At 44.8% G+C, this 14365-nt stretch overlaps 1 protein-coding gene across 6 annotated transcripts in view; it reads left to right on the top strand.

Moving 5' to 3' along the window:
• The window catches only part of drp2 (dystrophin related protein 2), a 302156-nt gene that overhangs the window by 252616 nt on the left and 35175 nt on the right, over positions 1 to 14365 (top strand). For all 6 annotated transcript variants that reach the window (XM_061899976.1, XM_061899973.1, XM_061899974.1 and 3 more), the window contains 3 exons: positions 11254 to 11420; positions 11540 to 11651; positions 13703 to 13839. In XM_061899976.1, coding sequence (XP_061755960.1) covers positions 11254 to 11420; positions 11540 to 11651; positions 13703 to 13839 — 416 coding nt within the window. The remainder of the gene's footprint in view (positions 1 to 11253; positions 11421 to 11539; positions 11652 to 13702; positions 13840 to 14365) is intronic.

Here is a 14365-nt window from a genome sequence, read left to right on the forward strand (position 1 = left end):
CAGTGGATATGTTTATTTTACTTTTTATTCATAGCTGTATGTAGAAGTGTCTGGTTGTATCTGCTGCTTTAATGTCTTTAATGTCCTCTGTGTTCTTTGAAGTTTGATGTTTTCCTCTTACACACATGGAAGAGGGATGTGTACTATGGCTATGAGTTTTTTTTTTTTTTTGTTTGTTTTTTTTTCCCCTTGGCCTCAGTCTGCACCCCCACTCCAGGGCCTAGGCTAAGACCGATTTTTTAATTTTATTTTAATCTTCTATTTTTTTTCTTCACCCCCCCCCTTGTTTACCTGTATGTCATCTTTTTTGTAAGGGGCGCTGGAAGCCGGCAGACCCGTCAGCGATCCTGTTCTGTCTCCCTGTAATTGGGATTGTGCTGAAAATTGTAATTTTCCTGAAGGAACTCTCCTGACGGAATAAATAAAGTACTATCTATCTATCTATCTATCTAAAGTCAAGACAGCCATGACATCATCTTCTTTACAAGTGTACGTAAACTTTTGACCAGGATGCTTCCTCCCCTGGTGGCTGACATGTGAGTTGTGCATGAGTTGGTGTTTCCACGCTCAGGGCTGTTTTGGTAGGGCGTAAGCGGAGTTTGACACGGCTGTAACCTGTGATATTTGTGGTGAGGCGGCACTGTAAAAAGTGACACCCGATGGGATTGATGAGCGGGTGGCCTTTTCACGCCCTGATATTCACAGCACATCCTCATTATGCTCGCCCTGTTCTGCTCCACGCTTGTCGTATCAAACACGGACGATTAAAATCAATCCCTTTTGCCATTTGCTTGATGTCGGGAGAATTTAGTGGCAGATGAAATATGACACATGCACTGCGGCCGTGTCTGAGGGACTTCACCACCCGCTATTTGCACACTTTGGGATTGAACAACTTGTGTGTGTGTGCAGGGTCAAATCCTTCAGTCATTCAGACACAAACACAGGGGGTGTGTCCTTCTGGTGGAGGCGGAGCCTTCCACTCACTTTCTGCACAAGACGCACTCACGTCTTCAGCACGTTTGTGTGATTTTCCGCTTTGGACTCCTTTTGTCCGTCTTCCCACCTCAAAATGAGTCCCCAAAAACCAACAGCACTGCCTGGGAATCTTTGTGGATAAAAAAAAAAAAAAAAAAAAGACTACCGTATTTCTTTGAATTGCCACCAGGGCACTTTTTATTTTAAAACCTCTTCTCACTCCGGCACTTACCAAAGCCATGCGGTAAATTTAGGCCTGCGCTTATAAATTTGAGTGTGATGTAAGGATACCATCATGAAAAGCACATTTAATGAAAAAAACAACGTTATTATGGTTTTACCTTTACTTATAAATGAAGTCCATGCGCAGCTCCTTCTGATCAAAAGCATCGATAACTTGTTTATTGAAGTCTTCCTTATCTTTCTTCAGTTTTAAAAGTCTCTCTGTCTCGATGGAGATCTTCCTTTATTACCTCCTGCTTCCATTGAAAGTCCAGTTTAGAAAAGTGTTTTATTTTAGATATGTAAACCTCCATGTTAAAAGTGCAAGCGAGAGGAGGAAATAAACAATCGCTGCTCACTCTTGCTGCTTGTTGTCACTTCTTCTGCAGCCGAGTAGTCGCAAGAAGGATTACTATCGCCCTCTACCACCAGGAGGCGGGAGTCATTTAATGACTCATATTTGACACGCAGCTACGGTATATTAATAAAACATAGCTGCTTACTGTTCTTTTTAGCATATTCAATAGCTTGGACCTTAAATCCTACTGAATAGCTCTTAATCTTCTTCCCTTTATGCGATTTCAAATGATTGAAATCAGCCTCCTCCATTTTGAAAATGATGACAGGTGAAGTGTCACTCGTGACGTGACGAGTTTGACCCGGCGGAAATTCTAGGCTTATGCTAATTATTTTGCGAAATGAGTTTGACCTGGCAGTAATTCTAGGCAGGCGCATACTATATACCCAATTCAAGGAAATACGGTACTTGCAAGAAGTTTGGTGCGTTTTTATAAAAGGCTCCGTGTGTAATTGTGATGACATCATACCTTTTGGGAATAACATGCCAGAGCAGACTTATTGTACAGTGAGGGGGGGTTCCAGGGGCTGCGGCCCCCGAGCCCTTGTCTTTCTCCTTCTGTTGGCCTGCCCCTTTCCTTCACTGACTTTGGCTTCTTTAAAAGTTTATTATTGTCACAATATGCTTGGTGAAGTTCAGGTTGGTAAAATACTGTATCCGTGGAAATGAGCGTTCTTAAACAGTCAAATTATTACTTCCTTGTTGTTTTAATAAAATATACAGAAATATATGATCCAAACAAAATTTGCTGAACGCTAGCCTCAACCGCAGCTACTCACCTTCCTGCTGCTGAACTGACTTGCAGGACGGGGAGACCATGAAGAGCATGGAAACAAGCTGGTTGTCCTTATAGCTGCTTGTCCTTATAGTTCATTGTCCTTATAGCTGGTTGTCCTTATAGCTGCTTGTTTTTATACCTGGTTGTCCTTATAACAGCTTGTCCTTATAGCTGCTTGTCCTTATAGCTGCTTGTCCTCATAGCTGGTTGTCCTTATAGCTGGTTGTCCTTATAGCTGATTGTCCTTATAGCTGCTTGTCCTTATAGCTGCTTGTCCTTATAGCTCGTTTTCCTTATAGCTGGTTGTCCTTATAGCTGCTTGTCCTCATAGCTGGTTGTCCTTATAGCTGGTTGTCCTTATAGCTGATTGTCCTTATAGCTGGTTGTCCTCATAGCTGGTTGTCCTAATAGCTGCTTGTCCTTATAGCTGCTTGTCCTTATAGCTCGTTTTCCTTATAGCTGGTTGTCCTAATAGCTGCTTGTCCTTATAGCTGCTTGTCCTTATAGCTGGTTGTCCTTATAACAGCTTGTCCTTATAGCTGCTTGTCCTTATAGCTGCTTGTCCTCATAGCTGGTTGTCCTTATAGCTGGTTGTCCTTATAGCTGGTTGTCCTTATAGCTGATTGTCCTCATAGCTGGTTGTCCTAATAGCTGCTTGTCCTAATAGCTGCTTGTCCTTATAGCTGCTTGTCCTTATAGCTCGTTTTCCTTATAGCTGGTTGTCCTTATAGCTGCTTGTCCTCATAGCTGGTTGTCCTTATAGCTGATTGTCCTTATAGCTGATTGTCCTTATAGCTGGTTGTCCTCATAGCTGGTTGTCCTAATAGCTGCTTGTCCTTATAGCTGCTTGTCCTTATAGCTCGTTTTCCTTATAGCTGGTTGTCCTAATAGCTGCTTGTCCTTATAGCTGCTTGTCCTTATAGCTGGTTGTCCTCATAGCTGGCTGTCCTTATAGCTGCTTGTCCTTATAGTTCGTTGTCCTTATAGCTGGTTGTCCTTATAGCTCGTTGTCCTTATAGCTGGTTATCCTTATAGCTGGTTGTCCTTATAACTGCTTGTCCTTATAGCTGCTTGTCCTTATAGCTGGTTGTCCTCATAGCTGGTTGTCCTTATAGCTGGTTGTCCTTATAGCTGGTTGTGTTTATACCTGGTTGTCCTTATAGCTGGTTGTCCTTATAACTGCTTGTCCTTATAGCTGGTTGTCCTTATAGCTGGTTGTCCTCATAGCTGGTTGTCCTTATAGCTGGTTGTCCTTATAGCTGGTTGTGTTTATACCTGGTTGTCCTTATAGCTGGTTGTCCTTATAGCTGGTTGTCCTTATAGCTGGCTGTCCTTATAGCTGGTTGTCCTTATAGCTGCTTGTCCTTATAGCTGCTTGTTCTTATAGCTGGTTGTCCTTATAGCTGGTTGTCCTTATAGCTGGTTGTCCTTATAGCTGGTTGTCCTTATAGCTGGTTGTCCTTATAGTTCGTTGTCCTTATAGCTGGTTGTCCTTATAGCTGCTTGTCCTTATAGCCGGTTGTCCTTATAGCCGGTTGTCCTTATAGCTGGTTGTCCTTATAGCTGGTTGTCCTTATAGCTGCTTGTCCTTATAGCTGCTTGTCCTTATAGCTGGTTGTCCTTATAGCTGGTTGTCCTTATAGCTGGTTGTCCTTATAGCTGCTTGTCCTTATAGCTGCTTGTCCTTATAGCTGGTTGTCCTTATAGCTGGTTGTCCTTATAGTTCGTTGTCCTTATAGCTGGTTGTCCTTATAGCTGGTTGTCCTTATAGCTGGTTGTCCTTATAGCTGCTTGTCCTTATAGCTGCTTGTCCTTATAGCTGGTTGTCCTTATAGCCGGTTGTCCTTATAGCTGGTTGTCCTTATAGCTGGTTGTCCTCATAGCTGGTTGTCCTTATAGCTGGTTGTCCTTATAGCTGGTTGTCCTTATAGCTGCTTGTCCTTATAGCTGCTTGTCCTTATAGCTGCTTGTCCTTATAGCTGGTTGTCCTTTATAGCTGGTTGTCCTCATAGCTGGTTGTCCTCATAGCTGGTTGTCCTTATAGCTGGTTGTCCTTATAGCTGGTTGTCCTTATAGCTGGTTGTCCTCATAGCTGGTTATCCTTATAGCTGGTTGTCCTCATAGCTGGTTGTCCTCATAGCTGGTTGTCCTTATAGCTGGTTGTCCTTATAGCTGGTTGTCCTTTATAGCTGGTTGTCCTCATAGCTGGTTGTCCTCATAGCTGGTTGTCCTTATAGCTGGTTGTCCTTATAGCTGGTTGTCCTTATAGCTGGTTGTCCTCATAGCTGGTTATCCTTATAGCTGGTTGTCCTTATAGCTGGTTGTCCTTATAGCTAGTTGTCCTCATAGCTGGTTGTCCTTATAGCTGGTTGTCCTTATAGCTGGTTGTCCTCATAGCTGGTTGTTTTTATAGCTGGTTGTCCTTATAGCTGGTTGTCCTTATAGCTGGTTGTCCTAATAGCTGGTTGTCCTTATAGCTGGTTGTCCTTATAGCTGGTTGTCCTTATAGCTGCTTGTCCTTATAGCTGATTGTCCTCATAGCTGGTTGTCCTTATAGCTGCTTGTCCTTATAGCTGCTTGTCCTCATAGCTGGTTGTCCTTATAGCTGGTTGTCCTCATAGCTGCTTGTCCTTATAGCTGCTTGTCCTCATAGCTGCTTGTCCTCATAGCTGCTTGTCCTTATAGCTGCTTGTCCTTATAGCTGCTTGTCCTCATAGCTGCTTGTCCTTATAGCTGCTTGTCCTCATAGCTGCTTGTCCTTATAGCTGCTTGTCCTTATAGCTGCTTGTCCTCATAGCTGCTTGTCCTCATAGCTGCTTGTCCTTATAGCTGCTTGTCCTTATAGCTGCTTGTCCTCATAGCTGCTTGTCCTTATAGCTGCTTGTCCTTATAGCTGCTTGTCCTTATAGCTGCTTGTCCTCATAGCTGCTTGTCCTTATAGCTGCTTGTCCTTATAGCTGCTTGTCCTCATAGCTGCTTGTCCTTATAGCTGCTTGTCCTTATAGCTGCTTGTCCTCATAGCTGATTATTTTTATAGCTGGTTGTCCTTATAGCTGGTTGTCCTCATAGCTGGTTGTCCTTATAGCTGGTTGTCCTTATAGCTGGTTGTCCTCATAGCTGGTTGTCCTTATAGCTGGTTGTCCTTATAGCTGCTTGTCCTTATAGCTGCTTGTCCTCATAGCTGGTTATTTTTATAGCTGGTTGTCCTTATAGCTGGTTGTCCTCATAGCTGGTTGTCCTTATAGCTGGTTGTCCTTATAGCTGGTTGTCCTTATAGCTGGTTGTCCTCATAGCTGGTTGTCCTTATAGCTGGTTGTCCTTATAGCTGGTTGTTTTTATAGCTGGTTGTCCTTATAGCTGGTTGTCCTTATAGCTGGTTGTCCTCATAGCTGGTTGTTTTTATAGCTGGTTGTCCTTATAGCTGGTTGTCCTTATAGCTGGTTGTCCTTATAGCTGGTTGTCCTCATAGCTGGTTGTTTTTATAGCTGGTTGTCCTTATAGCTGGTTGTCCTTATAGCTGGTTGTCCTCATAGCTGGTTGTCCTTATAGCTGGTTGTCCTTATAGCTGCTTGTCCTTATAGCTGCTTGTTCTTATAGCTGGTTGTCCTTATAGCTGGTTGTCCTTATAGCTGGTTGTCCTTATAGCTGGTTGTCCTTATAGTTCGTTGTCCTTATAGCTGGTTGTCCTTATAGCTGCTTGTCCTTATAGCCGGTTGTCCTTATAGCCGGTTGTCCTTATAGCTGGTTGTCCTTATAGCTGGTTGTCCTTATAGCTGCTTGTCCTTATAGCTGCTTGTCCTTATAGCTGGTTGTCCTTATAGCTGGTTGTCCTTATAGCTGGTTGTCCTTATAGCTGCTTGTCCTTATAGCTGCTTGTCCTTATAGCTGGTTGTCCTTATAGCTGGTTGTCCTTATAGTTCGTTGTCCTTATAGCTGGTTGTCCTTATAGCTGGTTGTCCTTATAGCTGCTTGTCCTTATAGCTGCTTGTCCTTATAGCTGGTTGTCCTTATAGCCGGTTGTCCTTATAGCTGGTTGTCCTTATAGCTGGTTGTCCTCATAGCTGGTTGTCCTTATAGCTGGTTGTCCTTATAGCTGGTTGTCCTTATAGCTGCTTGTCCTTATAGCTGCTTGTCCTTATAGCTGCTTGTCCTTATAGCTGGTTGTCCTTTATAGCTGGTTGTCCTCATAGCTGGTTGTCCTCATAGCTGGTTGTCCTTATAGCTGGTTGTCCTTATAGCTGGTTGTCCTTATAGCTCGTTGTCCTCATAGCTGGTTATCCTTATAGCTGGTTGTCCTCATAGCTGGTTGTCCTCATAGCTGGTTGTCCTTATAGCTGGTTGTCCTTATAGCTGGTTGTCCTTTATAGCTGGTTGTCCTCATAGCTGGTTGTCCTCATAGCTGGTTGTCCTTATAGCTGGTTGTCCTTATAGCTGGTTGTCCTTATAGCTGGTTGTCCTCATAGCTGGTTATCCTTATAGCTGGTTGTCCTTATAGCTGGTTGTCCTTATAGCTAGTTGTCCTCATAGCTGGTTGTCCTTATAGCTGGTTGTCCTTATAGCTGGTTGTCCTCATAGCTGGTTGTTTTTATTGCTGGTTGTCCTTATAGCTGGTTGTCCTTATAGCTGGTTGTCCTAATAGCTGGTTGTCCTTATAGCTGGTTGTCCTTATAGCTGGTTGTCCTTATAGCTGCTTGTCCTTATAGCTGATTGTCCTCATAGCTGGTTGTCCTTATAGCTGCTTGTCCTTATAGCTGCTTGTCCTCATAGCTGGTTGTCCTTATAGCTGGTTGTCCTCATAGCTGCTTGTCCTTATAGCTGCTTGTCCTTATAGCTGCTTGTCCTCATAGCTGCTTGTCCTTATAGCTGCTTGTCCTTATAGCTGCTTGTCCTCATAGCTGCTTGTCCTTATAGCTGCTTGTCCTCATAGCTGCTTGTCCTTATAGCTGCTTGTCCTTATAGCTGCTTGTCCTCATAGCTGCTTGTCCTCATAGCTGCTTGTCCTTATAGCTGCTTGTCCTTATAGCTGCTTGTCCTCATAGCTGCTTGTCCTTATAGCTGCTTGTCCTTATAGCTGCTTGTCCTTATAGCTGCTTGTCCTCATAGCTGCTTGTCCTTATAGCTGCTTGTCCTTATAGCTGCTTGTCCTCATAGCTGCTTGTCCTTATAGCTGCTTGTCCTTATAGCTGCTTGTCCTCATAGCTGATTATTTTTATAGCTGGTTGTCCTTATAGCTGGTTGTCCTCATAGCTGGTTGTCCTTATAGCTGGTTGTCCTTATAGCTGGTTGTCCTCATAGCTGGTTGTCCTTATAGCTGGTTGTCCTTATAGCTGCTTGTCCTTATAGCTGCTTGTCCTCATAGCTGGTTATTTTTATAGCTGGTTGTCCTTATAGCTGGTTGTCCTCATAGCTGGTTGTCCTTATAGCTGGTTGTCCTTATAGCTGGTTGTCCTTATAGCTGGTTGTCCTCATAGCTGGTTGTCCTTATAGCTGGTTGTCCTTATAGCTGGTTGTCCTTATAGCTGGTTGTTTTTATAGCTGGTTGTCCTTATAGCTGGTTGTCCTTATAGCTGGTTGTCCTCATAGCTGGTTGTTTTTATAGCTGGTTGTCCTTATAGCTGGTTGTCCTTATAGCTGGTTGTCCTCATAGCTGGTTGTTTTTATAGCTGGTTGTCCTTATAGCTGGTTGTCCTTATAGCTGGTTGTCCTCATAGCTGGTTGTCCTTATAGCTGGTTGTCCTTATAGCTGGTTGTCCTTATAGCTGGTTGTCCTCATAGCTGGTTGTTTTTATAGCTGGTTGTCCTTATAGCTGGTTGTCCTTATAGCTGGTTGTCCTCATAGCTGGTTGTTTTTATAGCTGGTTGTCCTTATAGCTGGTTGTCCTTATAGCTGGTTGTTTTTATAGCTGGTTGTCCTTATAGCTGGTTGTCCTTATAGCTGGTTGTCCTCATAGCTGGTTGTCCTTATAGCTGGTTGTCATTATAGCTGGTTGTCCTCATAGCTGGTTGTTTTTATAGCTGGTTGTCCTTATAGCTGGTTGTCCTTATAGCTGGTTGTCCTCATAGCTGGTTGTCCTTATAGCTGGTTGTCCTCATAGCTGGTTGTCCTCATAGCTGGTTGTCCTCATAGCTGGTTGTCCTTATAGCGCAGGAGTCTCAGACACGCAACGTTATTTTGCGGCCCCCACCTTGATATGAAAGTTGAATGTTAATGGGACAAGTGAGTTTTGTATGAATGGTGCTTGAGATCGGAGCTGAAGGAGTCTACCAATCACGGTGTGGTATGTGACTCTGGAGGGCCGAACATAGACATCACCTGCGTGATGCAAATAGAGAAAGCCCACCTTCCGTTTAATCAAGACAGAGACGATTTTTGTTATTTTGGTCCAAAATGGCTTTTTCAATGTTCTGGGTTGCCTACCCCTGCAATAGTGGAAAAGCGGCAAATGAGTGAAAGCAACAGAGACGTTGCCATGGAGATGAGGGTTTTCTAACGTGCCTGGCTGCAGTCACACCGCCACACTGTCCGTCAGTAATAACAGTCCTTGATAACCTGGAACAATTCAAACCATTTTTCTGGACTATAGAGGGCACCGGGATATAAGTCGCACCCACTCCATTTTGGCAGGAAAAAAATGTGTTTCCATATATTAGCCGCACTAGATAATAAGATATCAAATTAGTTATTTATACAGAAGTATTTTGTAAATGTTTATGTACATACCTTAATTGATACCAAACGTTGTCTGTAACACTGCAGTAAAACGGCAGATCAAACAGAACAGAAGTCATAGTTATGGACCCACTAGCTGCGTAAGCTAGCTCTCCAATCAGCTAAACAGACTCAATAACTTTAGTTTTGGTGAATTTACTAAGGAATTTGTGAAAGTGAAACAATACAAAAAGAATGTCATTGTGGGTTAATAATACTAACACAGACACTCATAAACCTGTTAGCATACAAGCTCATTTTAAAGACGCTAGCTTCATTACATAAAGATAGCACATAGAAATATGCATGAAAACACTCCTACAGACGTCACACATGGGACACTTTAGTAAGTAAGAACTGTTGTAGTTATTTTGTAAAACTAAAAAATGTAGTTTGGAGTGAGGAATGAAGAATCCATACGAGTAGGCCCGCTGTGGATAGCTAGACGACTGTGCAGGACTTCTACTTACGGCTGAAGGCTCAGTCCAAACAGAAGGGCAAAGCGGCACCTGCAGTGAAAGAACTGGTCCAAAAGATGGCGCCATAGCAAAAACAACACATTTATTCAGTGGATTTGCTTTGTTTTTTTTACTTGAATTATTTGCTTTGTGACCGTCAGCGAAGAGAAAAAGAGAAAGCCGTAAATTAACTGCACCGTTTTGTAAGCCGCAGGGTTCAAAGCTTAGTCAAATAGTACAAATGGAGGGTTCATTTCCCCAGAGATGATGAAGTACTTTATTGTTGCGTGAGGTTGGGACACCTGTGTGTGTGTGTGTGTGTGTGTGTGTGTGTGTTGGAGCCTTATTCATCCCAGGAGAGATCCACTTCTTTAAAGCTCATTGTCTGGAGGAAGACAACACACACACACACACACACACACACACACGCACGTGCATTTGTGATGCAGCAGTGCTCCGGCAGCAAGGAAGCCCGCAGGGAAATCAAGCTCTTAATGCACCTGAGATGCAGACTTAATGAGAATTTAGCACATCACAGATTTCCATCACTTAGCAAATCTTTCCTTTATGAAGAAGTCTTCCCTCCAAGGCCAGCCTGGAATCCTCAACAAGGTGTCTTTGGGAGACGAACGCTGTGTTGTTTAGTACAAAGCCCAAAAGCAGTGAAGTTGTCACTTTGTGTAAATGCTAAATAAAAAGAGAATACAACAAATCCTTTTCAACTTATATTCAATTGAATAGACTGTAAAGACAAGATATTATTATTATTATTATTATTATTATTATTAGTGATTCCCAAAAAAAGTCTGCGGGCTATAGAGCGTTTTCCGTTCGGGCTCCAGTACTCTGGAATGCCCTCCCGGTAACAGTTCGAGATGCCACCTCAGTAGAAGCATTTAAGTCTCACCTTAAAACTCATTTGTATACTCTAGCCTTTAAATAGACTCCCTTTTTAGACCAGTTGATCTGCCGTTTCTTTTCTTTTTCTTCTATGTCCCACTCTCCCTTGTGGAGGGGGTCCGGTCCGATCCGGTGGCCATGTACTGCTTGCCTGTGTATCGGCTGGGGACATCTCTGCGCTGCTGATCCGCCTCCGCTTGGGATGGTTTCCTGCTGGCTCCGCTATGAACGGGACTCTCGCTGCTGTGTTGGATCCACTTTGGACTGGACTCTCGCGACTGTGTTGGATCCATTATGGATTGAACTTTCACAGTATCATGTTAGACCCGCTCGACATCCATTGCTTTCCTCCTCTCCAAGGTTCTCATAGTCATCATTGTCACCGACGTCCCACTGGGTGTGAGTTTTCCTTGCCCTTATGTGGGCCTACCGAGGATGTCGTAGTGGTTTGTGCAGCCCTTTGAGACACTAGTGATTTAGGGCTATATAAGTAAACATTGATTGATTGATTGATTGATTGATATTTCATCTTCACACTGACAAACTTTCTTCTTTTTTGCAAATATTAGCTCATTTAGAACTGGATGCCTGCAACATGTTTAAAAAAAGCTGGCACAAGTGGCAAAAAAGAGTGAGAAAGTTGAAAAATGCTCATCAAACACTTATTTGGAACATCCCACAGGTGAACAGGCTAATTGGGAACAGGTGGGTGCCAAGATTGGCTATAAAAGCAAATGCTCACTCATTCACAAACAACGAGGGTCACCACTTTGTCAACAAATGCCTGAGCAAATTGTTGAAGAACAACAATCTTCCTGCCTGCCTATATTTCACAGTCCTGTCTGCGCAGGCTTCAGGGAAGCCGGCCATCGAGGTGTCGCACTTCCTGGACTGGACCAGCCTGGAGCCCCAGTCCATGGTCTGGCTGCCCGTGCTGCACCGGGTGACCGCGGCAGAGTCCACCAAGCACCAGGCCAGATGTCACGTCTGCAGACAATGTCCCATCCAGGGCTTCAGGCAGGTGGAAAGGTTCCAACCAGGCGTGCCTTGCTTCATTTATTCAGCAGCCAAAGTCTGGTCCTGCAGGACTGGAGCAGAGTTGTGGAGCTCACCTGGCGTTCTGTGGTTCCTGGCAGGTATCGCAGTTTGAAGCAGTTCAATGTGGACATCTGCCAGACCTGCTTCCTGACCGGCCGCACCAGCAAGGGGAAGAAGCTGCACTACCCCATCATGGAGTACTACACCCCAGTAAGACCCGCCTCCTCCTCCTCCTTCTTCTTGATGCCTTCAATACAATTAACTGGACTTTTTCCCTCATGTGTGGCCTGTGCAGCCCTTTGAGACACTCCTGTTATCGGGCTATATAAGTAAACTCTGATTTCAACAGATAAATGCAGCTCATTTTTATAATTAGCAAACTCATCTTCTTTGACAGCCCTGGGAGGAACTTGATCCTCGGTGCAGGATACATGTCTCACACCACGTGCAGGATACATGTCTCACACCACATGCAGGATACATGTCTCACACTACATGCAGGACACATGTCTGACACCACGTGCAGGATACATGTCTCACACTACATGCAGGACACATGTCTCACACCACGTGCAGGATACATGTCTCACACCACGTGCAGGATAAATGTCTCACACTACATGCAGGACACATGTCTCACACCACGTGCAGGACACATGTCTCACACCGCGTGCAGGATACATGTCTCACACCGCGTGTAGGATACATGTCTCACACCGCGTGCAGAATACATGTCTCACACAACGTGTAGGACACATGTCTCACACCGCGTGCAGGACACATGTCTCACACCGCGTGCAGGACACATGTCTCACACCGCGTGCAGGATAAATGTCTCACACCGCGTGCAGGACACATGTCTCACACCACGTGCAGGATACATGTCTCACACCGCATGCAGGACACATGTCTCACACTGCGTGCAGGACACATGTCTCACACCGCGTGCAGGATAAATGTCTCACACCGCGTGCAGGACACATGTCTCACACCACGTGCAGGATACATGTCTCACACCGCATGCAGGATACATGTCTCACACCATGTGCAGGATACATGTCTCACACCACGTGCAGGATACCTGTCTCACACCACGCCCCTAAATCACCTCCAAACACATCACCCACTCAGTGGCCTAGTGGTTCAAGCAGGGGTGTCCAAAGTGCGGCCCCACGGCACATTTTAATTATAAAAATGTTCACATCACTGAAAAAAGGTTGAGAACCACTGTCCTGCGCCACTTTCACCATGAAGACACTCATTTACTGTACAATCATGTTGTCGCCTCCTCCCTGTGGCCTTTTGCTAGGTTTTCAAACTTGCAGCAGCAGACCAATGAGTAGCACTTTTTATGGACAAAGCAGTCCTGCAAACACACTTTTTAAGTACTGCAGGCGGGCCCTGGTGGAAGGTGGCACTAACTGTACTGTGAGCGTGTGCTGGAATCTTCCAAAGGCAACAAAGCATGCATGTTGCATGTACCTTTTTTCATATGAAAAAAATTCCGTCATTAAAAAAAAATGCACGCATGCTGAAAAGACAATACGTCTAATATGTTTATTTTTGACACTCCATGTACGTGACAAACATATTTAGGATGAAACTGCAACGTGATCGCCTCCTTTTTTCACTTATTTCTGCAACTGCACCTTCCTTCTACATCTACTAAATAAATAAAGAAGCACAACAGCTCCCGCAGTGCAAGTTTAGTCTTGATAAATCACACTGCACCTTCTTTCTGCACGCCCACTAACAGTACACAGGACTGTGGGTGTTTGGATGGTAGTGACGCTGTGTTGGTGGAGCACTCTATCCAAGATGTGTGGGGTCACAGGGGTCAGAGGTCAAAAGGTCAACATGTGTCATCTCTTCTCCCTTCATCCTTCCTCCTGGTCTCCTCCTTCATCCTGGTCTCCTCCTTTGTCCTGGCCTCCTCCTTCCTCCTGGTTTCCTCCTTCCTCCTGGTTTCCTCCTTCCTCCTGGTCTCCTCCTTCCTCCTGGTCTCCTCCTTCATCCTTCCTCCTTCATCCTGGTCTCCTCCTTCTTCCTGGCCTCTTCCTTCCTCCTGGTCTCCTCCTTCACCCTTCCTCCTTCATCCTGGTCTCCTCCTTCATCCTTCCTCCTTCATCCTGGTCTCCTCCTTCCTCTTGGCCTCTTCCTTCCTCCTGGTCTCCTCCTTCATCCTGGTCTCCTCCTTCCTCCTGGTCTCCTCCTTCATCCTTCCTCCTTCATCCTGGTCTCCTCCTTCCTCCCCACTCCAGACCACTTCAGGGGAGAAGATGAGAGACTTTGCCAAGACTCTGAAGAACAAGTTCAGATCCAAGCAATACTTCAGCAAACACCCGCAGAGAGGATACCTGCCACTGCAATCTGTCATGGAGGCTGACAGCTGCCACACGTGAGTGCCTATCACACACACACACACACACACACACACACACACACACACACACACACACACACACACACACACACACACACACACACATGTTGACGTGAGAAAGTGGTGATGCAGTGAGAAAGTGGTGATGCAGTGAGAAAGTGGTGATGCAATGAGAAAGTGGTGATGCAATGAGAAAGTGGTGATGCAGTGACAAAGTGGTGATGCAGTGACAACGTGGTGATGCAGTGAGAAAGTGGTGATGCAGTGACAAAGTGGTGATGCAATGAGAAAGTGGTGATGCAGTGAGAAAGTGGTGATGCAGTGAGAAAGTGGTGATGCAGTGAGAAAGTGGTGATGCAGTGAGAAAGTGGTTATGCAGTGAGAAAGTGGTGATGCAGTGAGAAAGTGGTGATGCAGTGACAAAGTGGTGATGCAATGAGAAAGTGGTGATGCAGTGAGAAAGTGGTGATGCAGTGACAAAGTGGTGATGCAATGAGAAAGTGGTGATGCAGTGAGAAAGTGGTGATGCAGTGAGAAAGTG

The sequence above is a fragment of the Nerophis ophidion genome, linkage group LG05, assembly GCF_033978795.1.
Source record: "Nerophis ophidion isolate RoL-2023_Sa linkage group LG05, RoL_Noph_v1.0, whole genome shotgun sequence".
In the NCBI taxonomy this organism is placed as follows: domain Eukaryota; kingdom Metazoa; phylum Chordata; class Actinopteri; order Syngnathiformes; family Syngnathidae; genus Nerophis; species Nerophis ophidion.